General features: G+C 43.9%; 1 protein-coding gene across 1 annotated transcript; it reads right to left on the bottom strand.

Moving 5' to 3' along the window:
• Nucleotides 1–78: 78 nt before the first annotated feature.
• Nucleotides 79–20,697, bottom strand: tex11 (testis expressed 11; the record flags this gene model as incomplete). The annotated part of the gene is made up of 29 exons (XM_080840933.1): nt 79–150; nt 545–712; nt 1,311–1,431; nt 1,563–1,671; nt 1,836–1,985; nt 2,103–2,175; nt 2,468–2,590; nt 2,661–2,777; nt 13,371–13,441; nt 13,590–13,661; nt 13,754–13,794; nt 13,904–13,957; nt 14,208–14,293; nt 14,764–14,888; nt 15,393–15,495; nt 16,304–16,441; nt 16,527–16,612; nt 16,714–16,865; nt 17,049–17,127; nt 17,291–17,372; nt 17,481–17,576; nt 17,681–17,738; nt 18,237–18,322; nt 18,766–18,846; nt 18,983–19,102; nt 19,348–19,428; nt 19,575–19,613; nt 20,105–20,217; nt 20,670–20,697. 29 exons carry the CDS (start codon nt 20,695–20,697, stop codon nt 79–81), a joined length of 2,724 nt encoding a protein of 907 aa, XP_080697059.1.
• Between the last annotated feature and the right edge of the window lie 51 nt (nt 20,698–20,748).

Raw genomic sequence — 20,748 nt, 5'->3', positions numbered from 1 at the left:
TAACACTTTACATGAACACACACAATAAATACACTTCTTAAACAATGGCATTAGCACGGGTCCTGTTCCAGCATAGACTCACTCCTCCATGATGAGGTTTCTCTTGGCTTTATCCAGCCGGTCCAGCACCTCACTGTAGAGGCCTGACATCTGTAGTGACAACATTTACTCTTAGGTGTGAAAGATGGCAGTATGGCACCGTTTCAGCAAAGCACACCTCAGTGGGAATATTCAGATGACAGCAATAGACTTGAGACATGATGTCCTGTCAAAACATGACCGGGACACAGGACAAAAACGCAAGCAGTCACACCGAAGCAATAAAAAAAGGACAACCATCTGCCAGCACACTGAGATTTGAGCAGAGCTGTACCCAGTGAGTGTGTGTGGGGGGTGGGGGGGAGTGGGCGGAGAGCTCCAGCTGAAACACATCGCCTGCAGTCAGTCAGGAATCAGAGCTATTTGTGTTTACCGCTGCCGTGCGTGTGTGTGTGTGTGCACAGCAGGCTCTCCTCTCCCCCCTGCTGCTCTCTCTCTCTCTCACCTGCGTCTGATAGCTCTCCTGGAGGGAGCCCAGGTGCTGCAGGAAACTCATCCCCAGACCGCACCACTTCTCCGCCTCCGAGTACTGGGCCAGGCTGTACAGCAGGATGCCTGTGTTCCAGGCCCGGGTGAGCAGCCACAGCACCTCCAGCTCAGTCAAGTCTCCAGGCTGGGGAAGGAGACAGAGTCAAGACGGGGAGAAGAGGAAGGGAGACAGAGGCAAGACGGGGAGAAGAGGAAGGGAGACAGAGGCAAGACGGGGAGAAGAGGAAGGGAGACAGAGGCAGGTGACAGAGCATGATGCTGTTGAGCTACGTGCTGAGAGTAGCAGGACAGGTTTAGGACCCCTCCAAATCCTCTGCCTATAAACTAAGTCACCTAATACACCTAATGAGCATGATGGGCACTAAAGTACTGTGAGCATGTTTCATGCTCATCTGTAAGAAAAACAGTCCTCAACTAATGAAGACATAAAGCCAGCACTGCACATCATGTTCTTCACAGGCTGCCAGCAGCAAGTACATCAGATCCTTGCGTATTCTCTCTGCAGCTCCAGATTGGCCAGAAATGAATGGGGTCACACTTAGACTCAGCTGATTGAAATGAGCATCCAAATTGGCAGGAAGGGGCTGGTGAATGGAGCATCTGCTAACTGCACTGCTAGTGAAGGCCATTGATAGGAGAGGAAATCCTTTCATAATCCACACAGGCATAATGACCAGGCTCTGCTGAGTTTCTTGGTGATGTTTCATGGTCATGTGACTCACAGCACTGTTGATGATGGACTGTGCTTCCTCATAGTAGCCCCAGACCTCCTCCAGCACACGGGCCTCCACCTCACACACCCCACGGGGCAGCGACAGCTCAATCAGGCTGTGAACACACTGACTGCAGCACACACACACATCAAACACATCAGACACACAAATCGTTTATCCACATCAGCGACGACACTTCACATGAAAATGCCTGCGAGCCCTGGGCCTTTGACAGTGTGGGAGGGGGGTGGGGGTGCTGACCTGCAGCGGGCCAGATCTGCCTGTGGCTGCTTCCTGTGGAGAGACAGGGCGATCCTCAAGGCCTTCTTGCACAGGAAAGGGAAGTGTGCCGGCGGCTCCATGGCCAGAGCTGCAGACACCAAAGCACCCATGAGACCAGATCAGGCCCTCTACAGACACACCGCTAGCGCTAGCTCCTCTTGTCAAAGCACTCCATGTTTCATATATGGAAACTTACACACAAAGTTAGCAATGTGGTTGAAAATAGATACTGTATTTAGATGTTTGTCTTACCAGCAATGGTCTCAAGAATTTTGATGTCAATATTTTCAAGCTCTAGCACCGATTCAAGCACTGTGTCAAGCTTGGGGTCATTTAACTTCGCACGAGCTTCAAACTCATACAGAAGGAGCAGGGCATCAGTCGGGTCCTTAGAGAAGTCTCCTGCAAAGAAAAGGCATTATGACTTCCATAAGCAGCGGCTCCCCTGAGCGAGGAGAGGGTTAGGGTTAGGGTAAATATGGATCATCACTACAGGATCTGAGAGGACAGAAGAGCCACCTGATGACTTGAGCGTATTCCACACGGTCCAGCAGAGCTGAATGTGCTCCAGAACCTCGGCCAGCAACTCAGGCTGAGACAGAAGGAGAGGAGAGATGAAACTTAGCGACCCCTTGTGGCAAGACAGTTCAGGGAAAAGGACAGAAAACACTGAAATGTCTACCAAGTCAAATGCATCAAGAAAACACCAATTAAATGTATTAACTAAATTAATGAAATTCTTATGGCCCATGAAACCAAAGGTCTGAGTCTTGGTCTAGCAGTTTGGAATGATGTGCTAGACTATTTGTTGTTGTGATGTTAAGGCTGTTGGTGAGTGTTTCTGTGCTGAGGTGGGACCTGTTGGGGGGAGTGTGGGGTGGTACTGTGTTGGGGGGAGTGTGGGGTGGTACTGTGTTGAGGGGAGTGTGGGGTGGTTCTGTGTTGAGGTGTTGAGGGGAGTGTGGGGTGGTTCTGTGTTCAGGTGTTGGGGGGAATGTGGGGTGGTTCTGTGTTGGGGGAGTGTGGGGTGGTTCTGCGTTGGGGGGAGTGTGGGGTGGTTCTGTGTTGAGGTGGGACCTGTTGGGGGGAGTGTGGGGTGGTTCTGCACAGCTCCAGGGAGGCAGCGGCTGCCATAAGCAGGCAGGTCTTCTGAGCCATCAGCACCCCTTTGTCTCCAGGACAGAGCAGCGACATCTGGGACACAAACACAACAGTCACATACACACACACACACACACACAAACACAACAGTCACATACACACACACATCCAACGGTCACATACACATACAAACACAACAGTCACATACACACACACAAACACAACAGTCACATACACACACAAACACAACAGTCACATACACAGACAAACACAACAGTCACATACACACACAAACACATCAGTCACACACACACACACACACATTTATTTACAACTGCCCCAGCTCCCAATGTATACTTTGTCCTGTGTCGCTCACGCTCATTGGTGTTTTCATAGCAACAGTCTTATGACAGTGAAGAGCAGGCAGCATTTCACAGAACAAGCACAAACAGAATTAGCCATCAACCTTTTAATAGAGAAAATACCGAAAGGTAAACGGTCAAAAGTGTGGCTGTATTTCGCACAAAAAGATTCAAACATCGCGACGTGCAGCAAATTCAGCACAACAATTGTGTGTAAAGAGGGGAGAGAAGGCAAGAGTCAACAGCAGATCAGCAACCGCAGACTGAAAAATAAACGGATATGACAGCAAAAACTTATCCTAGTCTCTTAAAGGGGCAGTGCACATTTTATCGTACTCAGTGTGTTCAAGTCACAAGATTAACTATAAACAAGATAGAAAAGATAGGTATAAACAAATCAGAAAATTGTGAAATTTCATGAAATAAATGCAAACAAAGTATACATTTTTGACATTAAAGGCAAATATGCTAATTTTTTTGCTAAAGAAGTTTAAGGCTGTAGTGTGTACAGAGAGTGTGTGTTTTTTGTACTTATTTACATTTATTTAAGTATATTATAAACTGTTGTAATGTTCATAGTTTGAAATTAAAAAGAAGCTGTAGTTTGAGGCCAAGTGTGTTGTATGCATTTATAATAATAGTAGACTTTAAATTGATCAATTTGAAGAAAATAATTGCCTTGGCAATAAAAAAAGCCTTTCTTTAATGTAGTCAATCATTGTTTTGTGCTTTAAAAAAAAGTATCAGTTCAGGCACCGGTATCGTTTTAAAAGTATCGGTTCAGCACCGGTATCGGAAAAAACCCAAACGATACCCATCCCTAGTTATAGGCCAGGCCCGGCGCCAGCAGTAAATGACTCAGGGGGCGAAAGACGTGCAGAGAGGGGGCGGTGCCAAAAAAACAAAAAACGCACTTGCAATAAGGCCAACACGTAGCCTACTACATAGCCTACATTACACATACACAAGCCCATATATATAATAGAAGATCAACCAAATCAGCCCAGACTGTCCAAACACATCACACAACAAGCTCGATTTCAACAGTCAATAAGGTTGCCAACATGTGGCATAGGCCATGAAACATCACCAGGTCCAGAAATCCATAACGTTGCAAAACATCTTTCACATGGTTAATATTAAACGAAGGCTATAACCTATACGCTCACCACTCCAAAAACTATTTTAAATAATCCTACCTTAATACAGTTGATTGGGGGTTGCGTTGAATCTCCTAAGAAGGCGATCCCTCCATTCTCCTGTAAATTTTCTGGTCAGGTCATTCTCGAACGCCAGCCTGATCAGGTTCGCTTTTCGTCCGTGCAACATGCTGCGTCGGTGCTCACTGAACACATTTTTTAATGTTGAGAAACTATTCTCACAGATGGCAGTTGATGCCACGAATGTCAGCGCATGTTTAAACGCACTTAGAACCACAGGCATCGCACTCAACACATCTTTATGGCTGGAGACAAGTTGGCTTAATGTCACTTTCTCGATATCCAGGCTCTTCACAAAGTGACGACAACAGTGAACTGGGCCTCATCAATTTCGGTCTTGGTTAAATCCAGTAATGGTTTAACTTTTTCAGGATTTAGAAAATCATCACTGCCAGGGTCTAAAGCTCTCAGGGCTTTCATGTATTTATGATTGCGTTTGCTGAAACGCGTATCCATTTCACCAAGAACCGAATCAATTATGCCAAAAAACAGTCTTTTACATTCCTGCTCAATGTTTTGTTCTTGCTGCCCAAGACTCTCCTCCACCACGTAATTTTGAAGTACCTTGGGTGTCTGGCGCTGCCGTTTTGGGGGTGCGGGTTGAAAATCACTGAAGCTCTCAGTCCAAATCTTCTCAAATTCTTCGTCAGATCTTATATTTTGCAGGCAGTCAGAGGCACATTTAATGAGCTGTACCGCAGTGATTAGGTCAGTATCTTCAGCTTGCAGTAGTTTGTTCGGTGGGCCCATCAGCCCCAAAACTTTGTTGATCACACACGCGAGGAACTTGAAAGTTGGTTCTGTTGCAGCCTTGTGAAGGCCTGCGGCCTCGATCTTCACATCAGCACTTACCCTTGTTTTCCCAATGTCTGTCAAGAACTCCACAATTGTCGTGTGCGATTTCAGAATGACAGACACTGTGTCAAAGTGCCCAGTCCACCGTTGATCCAGTAGTCTTTTAAGCCTCTCTCCTTTGTACTGCGCGGCCACTGTAGGTTTTTTCAGGAATTTGTACAGCGAATCACAAACGTCAAAAAAGTCAGTGACTGCGTTCTCTGTTGACAGAGCATGAACGATCACTAAGTGGAGTTGATGATTGAAACAATGAATATAGGGGATCTCTCTGTGTAGCCTATTTTGAATCCGTTTCTGCATGCCCCCTTCCCTCCCTGACATCACACTGGCCCCGTCGTAACACTGACTAAGTATCTTGCTTGCGTCCAGACCAACTTTTAAGAACTCGTCAAGTTCCAAATCAGTGAGTGACTGAGCATCACACTTGTCAGTGGTCAACATTGAAAGCAGTCGCTCTTTAACTGTGCATTCATGGTCCACATAACGAATGATAACAAAGACATTCTCCTGCCCAGTTGGATCCTTCGTTCCATCAACCTTGATGGTAAACCACGACTCTCCTATATCCTTCACTATCTCCTCAGTTATCATAGTAGCCATCAGTTCGATTATTTCATTTTTTATGTCGTGTGAGGTATAAGTTGCGTTTTTTGGAATGGTGCTAAATGCCTGTGCGAACTCTTTATTCTGCCTCAAAGTGTAATCAAATAAGGACAGAAAATGTCCCCATCCACTTTCCTTCCTGCTGTCGATAGAATCAATAGACCCCCTCAATGGCAGTTCGTTTGAAACAAGGAATTCGATTATGTCTACAATTCCAGATATATAAATGTGGTTTCGGGACAGCTGAGTAGAATTGACCAGTGTTGAAATTTCGTTCCCTGTTGAACGTCGCAACTTTTTTTCTTTCCAAGCAACCAAGCATGTCAGATGCTCTTTGCTGTTAGCATGTCTGCTGAACCCTTTAGCCTTGTCTGTGGCATGTTTCCAATTGCTAAAGCCTGAAGTAGTGAATGCGGAATCACTGCATCCAAATTTCCTACATGGAAAACAAAATGCAGAGTCGTTCTCAATGGAATATTCGAGCCAAACTCTCTCTCTGTACCAAGAGGCTGAAAATGACCGATAATCATTTCTGCTCCATAGCTTTTTTGGGAACTGTTTAAGCGATGGCTGAGCGGGACACTCTTCACCGAGGTCGCTTGGTGGAAACATTACCCACACTCTCAGCTCTTCTCAACGGCTCGTCTGAGTCATCCTTGTCTCTTGTGGTGGCTGACGTGCTTGGCCCTGGGTCCTTCTCCACAGTGTGTTTTGAGACAATCCATTTTCTGATGTCCATTTTAAAGTAGGATACTGATAGAGATTATTTCCAAACACTGTAAATGACTTAAGAATATAATAATCAAGTGACTTGTTTGAATATATTCTTGTGAATTATGTGCTTCTGAAAGCAGGAGCATGGCTTTTCTCTCTGTGTGTGTAACTAGAATATTAGGTGCCACTAAGTCTGCATATGAACAAGAGCATGTTTAGACCAGAGGAGATAAGAAAGGAACTGTGCTTCTTCCGACCTTGTGCAAAACTGCCATCCTTGCAAGACAGGGAGCCTCGGACGTGAGAAATCCACCACGTGATCATCCCTGCTCAAAGCTAAACTTCTGACTATATAAACTTTGTGCGAAGAGTTTATCAGGGCCTTGACTGTCAGCCTCGGCTGGGAGGGGAGCCCAATTGCAATTGTTGTTGTTTGTCTGTCTAATAAATATACTTTCATGCAGCTCCGGAGTCCTGAACTAACTAGGGTGATTTTTCACCTATCATAATTGGGGGCTCGTCCGGGATTCCAACAACCTCTTCGACTCTCCTTGCTGGGCTAATCATCAGGACCTGCACCGTACGGAGGAATACGAGACTCTGCTTTTCTAAAGACCTCCAACACAAATTAGAAGGAGGCCAGGGCCTGCCAGCAAGGAGAGCCAAGAGTGAAGGAATTGAATTTGACTATAGGGGGTGGACTCCGACTGTTTGTGAGTATATTGTTTGTTTTTTGTAAGTGTACGCTTGTATGTGGTTCTTGGTTGTTTCGGTTTTGCGTACACTTGTCTTTAAGTGGTGTTGACACTAACGTTTGAATGTTTGCTGCAGGGTGGAAAGGAGAACAAACAGTTATAGGACTTTTTCCTGTATGCCCTGTGTGTTGAACGACTGTTAGAGTTAGAGAGACACCTGTTTGTAGTTTTCATGTTTTGGAGCGCTCAAGGTTAAAAAAGCACACCCCTGAAGAAGAGCTTTTCTCTGTTATATATAAGCACTGTTCACCTTCCTGAAGAAGGGTAGCGTTCATTTTTGGAAACGTTAAAGGTTATATATAAAGAAGACCTGTTGCCATGATCACCTTCCAGAAGAAGGAAAAGGCTAGCGCGCGCTAAAGATTTATAAGCACTGCACCTTCCTGAAAAAGGGTTCCATTAGCTCAAGGTTAAAAGCACCTCCCTGAAGCGAGGACTTTACTGAAAAAAAAAAAAAGCAGGCCTGTTGCTATGGTGTAACGCGAAAAAGGCATAATGATAGCGCTTTATCTGAACTTGAAAACTTTCTAGGCCTATTTTCTCCGGAGATTTCTGTATACATTCCTGTTCGCCTTTGATGAAGGGAACACACTTTTCACTTTCTGTTTTCCTGTTGGGCCTTCTGGTAGGCCTCTTGGTGCATTGTTAAAAGAAAGAAAAAAGGGCTAAAAAGAAGGATATAGTCTGAAACGTATAGAGACATACCTGTCTAGCCGGATTTTAACAATAAGAGAAAATGGGAAACAAGGGATCTAAAATGGATGACAAATCCCAGTTAGAAGGGGACATGAATCATGTGGCAATACAAGGAAATGCTGACTGTGTAATGCACAGACATATGTGGAAACAAGATTTTTAATTTTAAGGAGTCTCTTTAAGAGATAAAGAAAAAGAGTCAGAGATACTCTAATATACTAATACTTGTGTGTTATTTTTCATTGGGGTTGAGGCGAACTGTTTTCAATGGGTAAAACACTGATAATTATAGTCAAAATTTATGCAATTAAAGGACTGATTTCGCATTACTGAGATGCCTTGACCCGGAACCAGTAGGGGACTGATCATCCCAGGGAAATTCCCTGGCCTCAACCTCCTCACAAAATGAGTGAGATGGAGGACCTCTGGTCGGGCTCGGGTTGACTCAGCATTGCGATCTTAAGAACAAACTATGAGAGTCTGAAAATAGAAACATAACTAACCCTAATGTGAAGAATAAACTAACGGTAATTTAAAAGGTTTCAATATCAGTTAAAGGACAAATACATAAAATAACTGGGAATGGGGAAAGTGTGTCAAAATCAGAAGACGTTCATGATAATGGCAATAAGAGGTGGATTAAAATGTCTACAACAAGAAGAAAATTGTAAAAACAGATTTGAAAATGTTTTTGCATTATTGGTTGCGCCAAACAGAGAAAAGCTTACGTTATTGGTGGCAAGAGAGCCAATGATTTTTTTGTTTTGTTTTGTTTTGTGTGACTTTGATGCCTGCAGAGCAGTAACCAGAGAATAACATGCACAGAACAGAAAAAGAATGAGACATCTAAAAGCAGTCATACACATAACCCATTACTTTTGAAGAGTCTGAAACAGGACAGATATTTAAAATGCAGATTATGTTTCAAAAACATGCTCTACAAACTTATTAGGAAGAGATATGATGTGGGTTGGGCATTACAATTGTTCCAACAATACATACAATATACACTGTTTAGGCCAAACGATTTAAAGAGAAATGTAAGCCTGTGACACTAACTATATTAACTTAGATTGATGCATTGGACTAACACAGGATGGGTGGGGGCTGAGTGCTGGCTCAAAAGACTATATTCTCACAAGCCATGAGCTCAAACTTAGCTACAGTTCGAGAGACAGTCAATTGTTGTTGAACATCTTGTGCTGTTCTCCAGATAAGAAGATTTAAGCAGAAACAATCCACAAAATTAGCAGCTGTGGTTCACTAAAGTAAAGCTATCTTTTAAAAAGCACCTCAGACACGGACAAAGAAATAAATTATGTATTTTCTGAGAATGACTAACTTCTGTAGATAATGGATTCCTAACCACGCGTTAGAAACACAAATGTTGCAGAGTTTACTTAATTCTTAGCCTGTGTCAGCTGGACATATTATTAAAAAGCCTGAAGATGGAAAACAGGCATTTGAGCAGTTAAAACAACTGTTACTTAGAATATAAATGATGTCTTAGCATACGACAAAGCCATTCGTACAAGCCGTAGACTAAAAACAAAACAAAAAGAAAAGATGATATGATATTTGTGTTAATGCATAAGGGGGGACTTAAAGTTGATACCAGTGGCATACTATTCCACACGGCTAGATCCAGTAGCCCAAGCAATGTCTGAATGTTTACAAGCAGGAGTGGCTGCAGCCTTGGCGGTGCAGGCCTCTGCTCCTATTGTACTAAACAGACACTTACACTGAAAGTTCCACTTGCTTATTTTTAATTTGATTTTTTTTGCTCTCACAGCCTCATATCACTTTTGAGCACTGCGTGACATTTAAGCCAGCTACACTTTTACGTACAGCACAAACAGATAAAAACTATGGCAGCCAGAGCTGACCTACAAGATATGCCTATTCCAAAAGCTGATTTAGTCATTGTTGATGGTTCAAGCAAACAAACCTTGAACACATAGCCACTACTTCCACACTATTCCGCACAGGCAGCGGAACTGATTGCCCTGATTGTGCACACAGGTGCAAAAAGGTTTCATTGAGAAACCACAAAGCAGACAAGGCCACTAACCAGGCAGAAGGTTTTTTTTCTTTTATTATGATTTTAGTAATCCAAGAAGCCTATTGGAACATCAGGTTCTGATACGATGTTGACCATTATTTTACTCCAGATATTGCTATTGCTGCTTGCTTTTATTAATTTTGTGTAAAACACTTTCAACTGCAACAACCATCTGACACATACACATTTGAAGAATTAAAACACACAATACTAAAAGATATGCAGCAGTATTGAGCCATGGTAAAAAAAACCATGCCTCAATAAGTGGGGATAGTAAGTATATATTTTTAGTTCTTGTTTTTATTTTATGAGAAAGAAAGGTTAATCATTCATCATTGATTTTATATTGTTTTACTTCTTATTGAATTATGTAGTTTGAAAGATGTTTTAACATTCAGTTATAGATTTTATTGAGTTAAATCCCAACGAAAGAAAGAAATATTGTCTAGCCATAGACAATCACTGCCCATACAACCTCCAGTCAGCCGGACTGGTAGAAAAGAAAGAACCGATCTATTGAAAGCCAATTCCGAGAGTGAAATTAGTGAAATTAAGAATGCATGTTGAGATCACTGTTTGAAATGATGTATGGAAGAATCTATACTGCCTAAACTCTCAAAACATTTGCTAAAACAGACAAAGAGATTGAAAATACATGGCAAAGATGATGTTGAAACTAAATGCTCTCAGACTTCTCTCCCCTACACAGGAACACTGTGAGACTGAAACCAAGGTTGGGCCAGGAGACTGGGTCCTAATCAACAGTCTCAAAAGAAAACATTTCCACTTGCCCAAGTGGGACAGAGCATACCAAGAGCTACTGTCAACATTTACCACAGTCAGTCAAAATAGCTGAGAGAGCCACGTGGATACATCTGACTCACTGTAAACGGGTAAGCCTGCAGATGGCGGATGCAGAGGAGTAAGGACCATCTTTCTTTGCTGTTTCCAGGTATTGCCCGCAGTGACAGAAAGACCAGTCTACAAAGGGGGGTTGATGTATAGATTCTTCTCGTCTCGAACGCTGGCAGTAGATATAGTACTGTCCTGTGGGATTAGAACCGAGTGGAAATTGTGGAGTAAAAGGTCTATTCCTCTGCAAAGTCATGGGAGGTTACGCAAAGTGGGCCAAAGTATGTGGGGGACTCCTAGTAACGACTGTGGGATTTTACATTGTTGGTCTAATAACATGCTTATAAATGATAGCTATACAGCATCACTTTTGACATTTTAATGCCAGACAATGCTTCACCACCTCCACACATTATTAGCAAAGATGCTCTGTTTGAATGCTATTTAAAACCTGGGGAAAAGAACGATGCACACCTAGGACACTGGACAAAAATGTAAAACCATTACATATGTGCTTGATAATGGAAGAGAAATACAGTTAAATACTTCATCTGAATGTAAAACTGCGGGATGTGTTTGAATGGCAGACTCCTTGAAGTACAGGATATAGCTATAGCTGATATGTGGTGGTTATGTGGGAATGGTGAACTAAGAGCTACACTGCCTGTGGGTTGGTCTGGGACTTGTGCTAGAACAATGTTAGTACAACCTTTTAAGATTACCCCCAGGTCCAAGATACACCAGTACCTGAGGAACGTTCCAATGCATTCCATACGAGGGAGGAGAGAAGCAGGGTTCGACAGCCTGGGCATTCCCCAGGGCATTCCAGACGACTACAAGGCCTTGAACCCAGCAGCGAATGGCCTGGCATCTACCCCCTGCCCCTGGTGCGTCATCGGAGCACACACAGATTGGATTAATTTCCTTTACTACGCTCAGATGATATTCCAAAACCTGACCAGAGACGGACTACAAACAATCAGAGAAGAACTACACGCCACCTCCAGGGTAACACGGCAAAACACGGCTGTGCTTGAGATCCTCACTGCCGAGAATGGAGGCATTTGTGTCATGCTTGGTACTGACCAATGTTGCACACATGTCCCTGACAACACCAGAGATGGGAAAGACTTAGATCTGATCCTACAAATAAAATGCAAGCGAGTTCTGGCACGCATGATTGGTTTAGTGCCCTGTCAACAATGTTTTCCTCATGGGAAGGAATGTTGATGTCTTGTGTGGGATTGATTTTGGGTATTCTTTGTGTGTTGGCTACCTGTGCATGCTGTGTAGTACCCAGTATACGAGAGATGGTGACTGGAATGATTAAAACTCCTGACGATGAATTGCCTTACGAATACGTAGCGCCTGTGCCTCTGATGGAAACTTTGCTTTGTAATTACTTACTAAGGATGAAACAATGCTCATTAATGACCTCTGTTCCGAAAATCGATGTGATGAAGCTCAGAATGATGATTTTGATTATCCATTGAAACGGATAAAAGGAGGGATTGATAGAGATTATTTCCAAACACTGTAAATGACTTAAGAATATAATAATCAAGTGACTTGTTTGAATATATTCTTGTGAATTATGTGCTTCTGAAAGCAGGAGCATGGCTTTTCTCTCTGTGTGTGTAACTAGAATATTAGGTGCCACTAAGTCTGCATATGAACAAGAGCATGTTTAGACCAGAGGAGATAAGAAAGGAACTGTGCTTCTTCCGACCTTGTGCAAAACTGCCATCCTTGCAAGACAGGGAGCCTCGGACGTGAGAAATCCACCACGTGATCATCCCTGCTCAAAGCTAAACTTCTGACTATATAAACTTTGTGCGAAGAGTTTATCAGGGCCTTGACTGTCAGCCTCGGCTGGGAGGGGAGCCCAATTGCAATTGTTGTTGTTTGTCTGTCTAATAAATATACTTTCATGCAGCTCCGGAGTCCTGAACTAACTAGGGTGATTTTTCACCTATCAGATACAGACTAGCTACTAGCTAACATTCTCCCGGAAAAAAACGTTAGCCTGTGCAGTGTGCACAACAAGAGTAACAATGTGCAACACAACAATCGAACGTTATGACAGCTCGCTCCCGCTGACTGAGACAACCAATCAGATTTGAAATGTAGCCAAGAATACCATGACAATGTAGAAGTATGGATCACATGAAATAACGAATTATAAATTTGTCTAATAAGCAATAAATCATTAAAAAAATTGGAGTGATCACTGAGTCTCAGTAGAGGGGGCGGGGATGTCGCCTAGAGGGGGCGCCGCCCCCTTTCGCCCCCCCCCCGTGGCGTCGGGCCTGTTATAGGCTGCTATGCTGTAAGAGCAATGCCATACAAAAACCACTGACTTAGGCTGATACCACACAGGAAAAGGCCATAGGTTAGTTATAGGCTGATACCACATAGGAAAAGGATATAGGTTAGTAATAGGCTGCTATGCTCTATAGGTTAGGCTGGTACCACATAGTAAAAGCAAAATGTGTGTATATAAGCTTCAATCAAATCCCAATGACACAAACTCCCAAACACCCCACAGAGAGGATGACATATCTTGCCTGGTATGACATCACAAAGAAATCCTTCATCCTGATTGGAGCGCTCTCAAACTGCAGTGCACAGTTCCAGGCTGCAACAGACAGACAGACAGACAGACAGAGAGAGTGAGACAGACAGACAGACAGAAGGATGATTGATTGCTGTGATCTCTGCCTCTGGCCACACCTCTGCTGTCAGACAGTAAGTGAGGACATGTTCAAGTGTGAATGGTTCTGTACCGATCCTCCTGAACCAGTGGGCCTCGTCTGTGCGCTGGGCCCCAGGGCTCAGCCTGGACACTCTCTGCTGGGCTGAAGGAGGAGGGACACATCAGTTACACAGCAGTGGCACACAGGCCAACAGCACCCAGCCCCACAGTGGAGAAGACTAAGAGCACACTCACCCATCTTCACATAAGACAGCAGCATATCCAGGCTGGTACTCCTGTACATACGTTAAGGCAAATTCAAATCTATATGACACTATAAAATACTATTATTGTTTGTAAAAACTACTCTAACGACAAAAATATTTTGCCAAAACAATTCCAAACCTCTTCTCCTCAGTTGTGTTCTCCATTGTGGACAGCAAGAGTCTGACTAAACACCTGCAGAAGAGGAATTGAAATGAGAGATGACAGAATATGCTAATTCTATCTGTGTGGTCCCTTGATGGCCATGTGGACTCATCCTGGCAGCACACATGAATTGTGTTGTTCACAGGTATGTTTGAAGAGTGTGTGCGTCACTGCGTTTGTGTATGTGTGCATGTGCGTGCGTGTGTGTGAGAAAGAGTGGCGGGACACGGAGAGTGACGCCAGAGTGGAAGTGTCAGTTTTTGTGTTGCGTGTGACTGACCTCAGGGCAGTGAGCACTTGCGTTACATCTTGTGAGTGTTCACACAGACTTTCCAGGGCCTTCATGGCGGTTTCCTGCTGCTCGTTCTGGAAGAGGCCCAGACAACAGCACTCACTCACACACCATGAGGCATGGATCACACTCAGAATAACCATTCACGCAACACTCATTCTATTTACAAAGTTCTATCTCGTTGCTAAGTGATCAAGTACTCATTTCTGTACAACGGGAACACACTTCCCTCCCCTATTAAGAATCCTGCTGCTTTGATTGGTCAGAATGCCTGATGGTTCTGAGCTCAGAGGACACCCCCCAGACAGGCTCACCTCCAGGGCCATGTGAGCTCAGAGGACACCCGACAGACAGGCTCACCTCCAGGGCCATGTGAGCTCAGAGGACACCCCCTAGACAGGCACACCTCCAGGGCCATGTGAGCTCAGAGGACACCCCCCAGACAGGCTCACCTCCAGGGCCATGTGAGCTCAGAGGACACCCCCCAGACAGGCTCACCTCCAGGGCCATGTGAGCTCAGAGGACACCCCCCAGACAGGCTCACCTCCAGGGCCATGTGAGCAGCCAGGCTGAGGAGGGGGGCAGCAGCGTTCTCCTTCAACAGGACCTGGTCCTCACCGCTCACCGGGGCCTGGGCCAGGAGCCCAATCTGCTTCACTGCCTGTGTGGCTGCAACACACACACACACACACACACACACACACACACACACACACACACACACACACATTAATGTAAACATACATTCTTTCACTAAAGCATGTCTACATTCCTGATCAATTGCTATTCGCTAACGATATGCTAGCTGTTAAAACTAACGAAATCTCTTGAAATGAGCTGACTTTGACATTATGACAAACTAGTTTGCCAACAACTTTCCTAACACAGTCAAACATCAAGCAAGTGCAACACAAGACAAAGCAAGGCGCAAATAAGCTACTTACTAGTTCAGCAGACAGTAAAAAGCCGGGCGGCTTCAGGCAATCTTACATTTAGCAGTTATATACCTATGGACCCTGGTATGGCAATGGCACGGTGGCGATTCTCCATATTAAAAGTCATTGTAGCGCCCCAATTTTTTTCAAGTTGTTATTTTAAGGTAAAACTGCTTATCCTAACCCTAATCCTGAAGTACAATTGTTGCATAATGCTTCTTTAAACGAGGTTTTCTACCTTTGTCCACATCCTTCTCCAGAATGGCAATCTTGTAAATGCTGAAGTGACTGAAGATGCTGTTTGGATCACATCTGGTAGCTTCTGTTGCCGCCTCTTTTGCCTGTCAGAGAAAACAACCAAAGAGCAGGTTCCTAGCGGCCAAGAAAAACACTGAGGCCAAAGGTGAAGAAAACCAATCCAGGAGATGGTGTGGGTGTACTGTATAGTATAGTGAGGTCTATGGGACGCAGCATCTGTTATGATCTAAGATGATGGGGAACTACTAGACTAGTTGACATGATATCAGTGTGTGTGTGTGTGTGTGTGTGTGTGTGTGTGTGTGTGTGTGTGTGTGTGTGTGTGTGTGTGTGAGTGTGTGTGTGTGTGTGTGTGTGTGTGTATGTGTGTGGGTGCGTGTGTGCATGAGTGTGTGTGGATGTGTGTGTGTGTGTGTGTGTGTGTGTGTGTGTGTGTGTGTGTGTGTGTGTGTGTGTGTGTGTGTGAGTGTGAGTGTGAGTGTGTGTGCATGAGGGTGTGGATGTGTGTGTGTGTGTGTGTCTCTGAGTGTGAGTGTGTGTGTGAGTGTGTGTGTGTGTGTGTGTGTGTGTGCATGAGTGTGTGTGGATGTGTGTGTGTGTGTCTGTGAGTGTGAGTGTGTGTGCATGAGGGTGTGGATGTGTGTGTGTGTGTGTGTCTGTGAGTGTGAGTGTGTGTGTGAGTGTGTGTGTGTGTGTGTGTGTGTGTGTGTGTGTGTGTGTCTGTGAGTGTGAGTGTGTGTGCATGAGGGTGTGGATGTGTGTGTGTGTGTGTGTCTGTGAGTGTGAGTGTGTGTGTGTGTGTCTGTGAGTGTGAGTGTGTGTGTGTTTGTCTGTGAGTGTGTGTGTGTGTGTGTGTGTGTGTGTATGTGTGTATGTGCATGTGTTTCACACCTTTTCCAGCTGCTGCAGGTTCAGAAAGCAGGAGGATCGGTTTCTTTGCAGTTTGGCCAGATTGGGATCGAGTTGCCCCCGCTTGTAGAAACTCAGAGAGAAGTCATACCACTGTAAGGCCTCGGAGTGGTCTTTGGCCTAGAAGAGAAGAACACTATTAACATGTGCATCAGAGCTGTTCAAGTAGTAGCCTCAGCTGATGTCTTTCAAACGGCAGGCTGACCTCAAAGTGTTTGCAGGCTCGATCCCACAGCAGCAGGTGAAGGGTGTTGAGAGTCTGTGGAGGCAGGGGCTGCCCTGTGTAGTGGCCTGATCACAGGTCAGAGGGCAGAGGGCAGAGGTCATGGGCGTGCTCAGACACTTGGGGAAGCGCCACACAAAGACACATGGGCATGTTGAGTGCTGCGTACCTGTGATGACATCTTCAATCTTCTGCTTGGCCAGCAGCTCTTTGCCTCTCTGCAGCAGCAGCTCGATGTGAAGCACCAGGGCAGAGCCAAGCTCCGGGGACGACTGGAAGTGCTGGCACAACCTCTTAAGGAAGTCAAAGGCAAGAAGCTCTCTGCAGGCACAGAAGATGCAAATGTCTCAGTTATCGCAATACAGCTACAGACTCTCCTGACCAACATTGCAAGAACACAGTATATAAAGGATGCATTTACACAATAGATTTGCACCAGTGCTTTAAGAGTCAAGATCCCAACTGCCATAGAGCTGTAGTGTCATCATCTATCCTCTACTGTACCTGTCCTCTCCCATCAGCAGCCTGACGGAGCTCAAACACATGTCAAGAGTCACCTCACACTCCAGGAGCTCAGTGAGTGCTGCCGTCCACCCAGAAGACAACAGGAAACACAGAGTTATCACAAACCTTCAAGATTACATCCCAATCAACCAAGGATGGCACAGAACCTCCAAGGCGTGGTCAGCAGTGGTAAACAAAAACAAGTGATTCCTCTTCCCCACCACTAGGGTGCACTGCCTCACCTGCTCTGACCTGCTCATCAGGGGCTTCACTCCTCAGCAGGATGCGGATCTTCAGGTACAGCCCAGAGGGGTAGATGCAGTCCTAGCAAAAACACACATCACCTCAGTCAAGGGGGGTTGTCTTCCATCCTAAAGTTTAGAGTACTGAAAAACACAGGATGAATGAAGTGGGGCTTTTTAAAGCCAGTACCTTATTGGCTAAGCTGATGGCACTCAGAGCTTTGTCCTTAAACCGCTGGCAATCCCACTCAACATATACTGTCGCGAGGAGCCTCAATACTTTTGCCTGTTGAAAAAGTATTTTCCTTGAAAGTAAACCCAAACATGCCCAATATGAATCTTGTTCTAGCAAGCAGAGCATACACTAAGCAGTCTCTATTATGTCCTTACCTGCACTTTAGTCCCTGGGGAGTAATTCACATTCATCTTCCCGATGTCATAACTCTGACTGGAGAACACAATAGCACAGAAAACAATGACTTCATGTCCCACAGAGTTTACATTTCATGACAAAACCTTCAATTAATTTTGGAATGAAGTTAGCTACTTAAACGTGGCGCCACTAAAAAGCAGGTGGCACTTGCCATAGCAAATAACAATTAGAATTGGGAATATTTCCCTTAGTAACATCTATGTAATATGATCTGTTAATTTCCATTCAATCTAAATCACGCCAATTACTACGGAAGATTTCAAATCACTGCTTGTATGACCGCTAAACTCATAAGTACGTCAAAGAACTGTATTTCTAAAGAATACATGTTTACAGAGTATCAGAGTATTTTTGACATACAAGAAATATGGGATAATATAGATTGTCATGTACTAGTGAAAACACCACACCAACAAAATATGTTGTGTGCTTGGCAACATAATACAGTTTCTGTATTTCATGTGTCGCCGCATTGTGTTTTAAACTCATACTGCATTTCCCCCATAAACTTACCTCAACCAAAACGAACTTTCCTCATATTTCCTTTGATTGTAGGAGTCAACTCCAAAGTTGTAACACATTAGAGACAGATAGCCAGTCTAAAAACCAACATGTACAGTATTACTCAAGGGCAGGAATTAACATCTACCAACCTTCCAGAACTTAAATACCTTTGATGACCTTTGACCTTAATTGACCTATGAATGTGCTGTAGCCTCCACTGAAATATTGAGTTCTCAGCCACTGTACTCTATAACCAGTTCCTGGTATTTGGCTCTCTTGAAGACTGTTCTAACTTTTCTTCTCAGGGCACTATCAAATTGAGGAGACTAAGCACCAACTATCATAACCCATTCTTCTACAGAACGTAGCGCACTGGAGAATGGGTACTGGCTCTTAAATCCAAGTAGTTTTGAAAAGACCTGAGGATATTGGCATTAAATATATAAATTCAATCTTTTACCCATTTACCCAGCAACATCTCATTTTCTATATTGATATGTGTATGACTGGTACAGATAGGAGATGAGGGGCGATGTACCTCTTTGGGCAGCCGCTGGAGCATCTCTCTACAGCGCTGCAGACACTCAACAGCCTCCTGATGTCTGTCCTGAGCAACAGCCTACATGGACACAAAAGAAGTCCTGATGAAGAGTGACTTAATAAGAACTGCACTGAGCGAACATGCCTTTACATCTGTGATGTTTTTGTGTTGTGTTGTTGTATTGTGTTGTGTTGTTTGTGCTGATTTGGCTTACTGATTCAGCTTGATAAGACAGCACCCGCAGCAGGTCCTTCTCCACGTCTGCTTTGGGCATGTTGATATCTGAAGCTCCATCTCCACGGGATATTAATCTGCTGTAAAGAGTCTCCAGGCTCTGTGAAATCGACAGTCACACCAAAAGGGCCACAAGATTAGTGGAAACAGGATAGGCAGACTAAAGCTCTGGAAATCTTTTAACCAACTGCTGTATATATATTGCAGGAAACTTGACATTGCAGCAAGGAACAATGACACTCTATTCTCCTGTGAGTCGAATTATTTTATCAAGGTTTTCCTTCACAAGACAAACATTCCCCTTATTTGAATGCAGAGACCAGCTTTGAATAACCCTTAGCTTACCTTCACAGCCAGGCTGAGGAACTCATCTGCCAATTTAGGCTTTTTACAGTCAAGCCATGTCCTGCCAGTTTTGCTTGCCATCTGAAGAACATGAAAGGAAATTACAACTGGACTAGACAGCATGAATATAACTGTTTGATGAGTGTCACTGCATCATAAGACATCGTTTCAGAGGGTGACCATCATCTTCATCCTTAACGTCTATGTGGGTGGGAGGGTGAACTAACCAGAATGTTCTTGCGGATGGAGTTTTCTGGTGGATTCTCCTGTCCACATGAATGGACCAACTTACACGCCACATGACGCACTAGCAAACATGCAAAGGATCAGGCATTTATATCAGGTATTTATTTATGCCATTTCACTATTTCAGTACCCTTTTTTTAGGTGGTTAGTTAAAATAAGAAGCAGATTTAGAGGAGGGGGGTTCTAGTTCTCAATGTTTTGTTTTTTTTTTCATTTTGGATAGAGCATGTTATGGACAGTGACAGTGACAAACTTTATTTTGTTTACTCTCTCTACTGTACAAAGAGAATATATAAGAGAAAAAGAGGCCACCCACGCCTCACCTTTTGCCCTCTGATGGTCATTTATTTCTGGGCCCACTCGCTTGGTCACTGCCCAGTTCCACAGCTGGATGGCTATCTCCTCCATCTACAGAATCAGTCAATCTAATCTCGTCATTCGTTCACGTTGAAATACACTAAATGAATGTTTGGATCTGTATATTACAGTTGAGCTAATCCATCTATTTTACCTGAGGATCCAAAGGTCCGAAGGATTTGTCGAAGGACACCTCCTGGAAAAGCCTTTGGATCACGTCATCTACATTAATGTGGCTTTGTTTAAGGGTTAATTGTTCTGCAAGTTCTGAGAAGGGCGGAGACAAAACAAGACAATTTAACCTTCAAGAGCCAACGTAACATTAGGTCACGTTATTTTGTGTTAAGATCCTAATCCATTTGACCAGCAATTTAAATAACAGCATTGCTAACATTAGCTAAGTTAACATAATGTAGTAACTAATTAAACTGTTACTTTGAAGAAAAAAGATAGAGTAACATATTTAACTTGATGTTCCTGGCAAGAATAACTAACCTGTTTAGAATAGTTGGGCTACTTATATTATTAAAATATTGTTTAAATGACGTTATGTTTAAAAACTACTTCTATCCACGCAAAGGCCGGTTAACTGTTAGCGAGTTAGCTAGCTACAACTTGCATCTTTGTTTGCTGAGCCAACTAGCAAAGGTTAAGGTAAGTTATAATTTATACTCTTAACATTATTTAGGATGTGTAGAATGTTCTACGATATACATTACCTTTCACAATTGAGACTGATGGCTCCATGTCTGTAAATTATGGTTAGTAGGCCTACGAATACTTAAGACGTTTAGCTAG

The sequence above is a fragment of the Sprattus sprattus genome, assembly GCF_963457725.1.
Source record: "Sprattus sprattus genome assembly, chromosome: 6".
Lineage (NCBI taxonomy): Eukaryota > Metazoa > Chordata > Actinopteri > Clupeiformes > Clupeidae > Sprattus > Sprattus sprattus.
The sequence above is the reverse complement of the archived record's forward strand: the minus strand, read 5'-3'. Positions and strand labels throughout refer to the sequence as shown.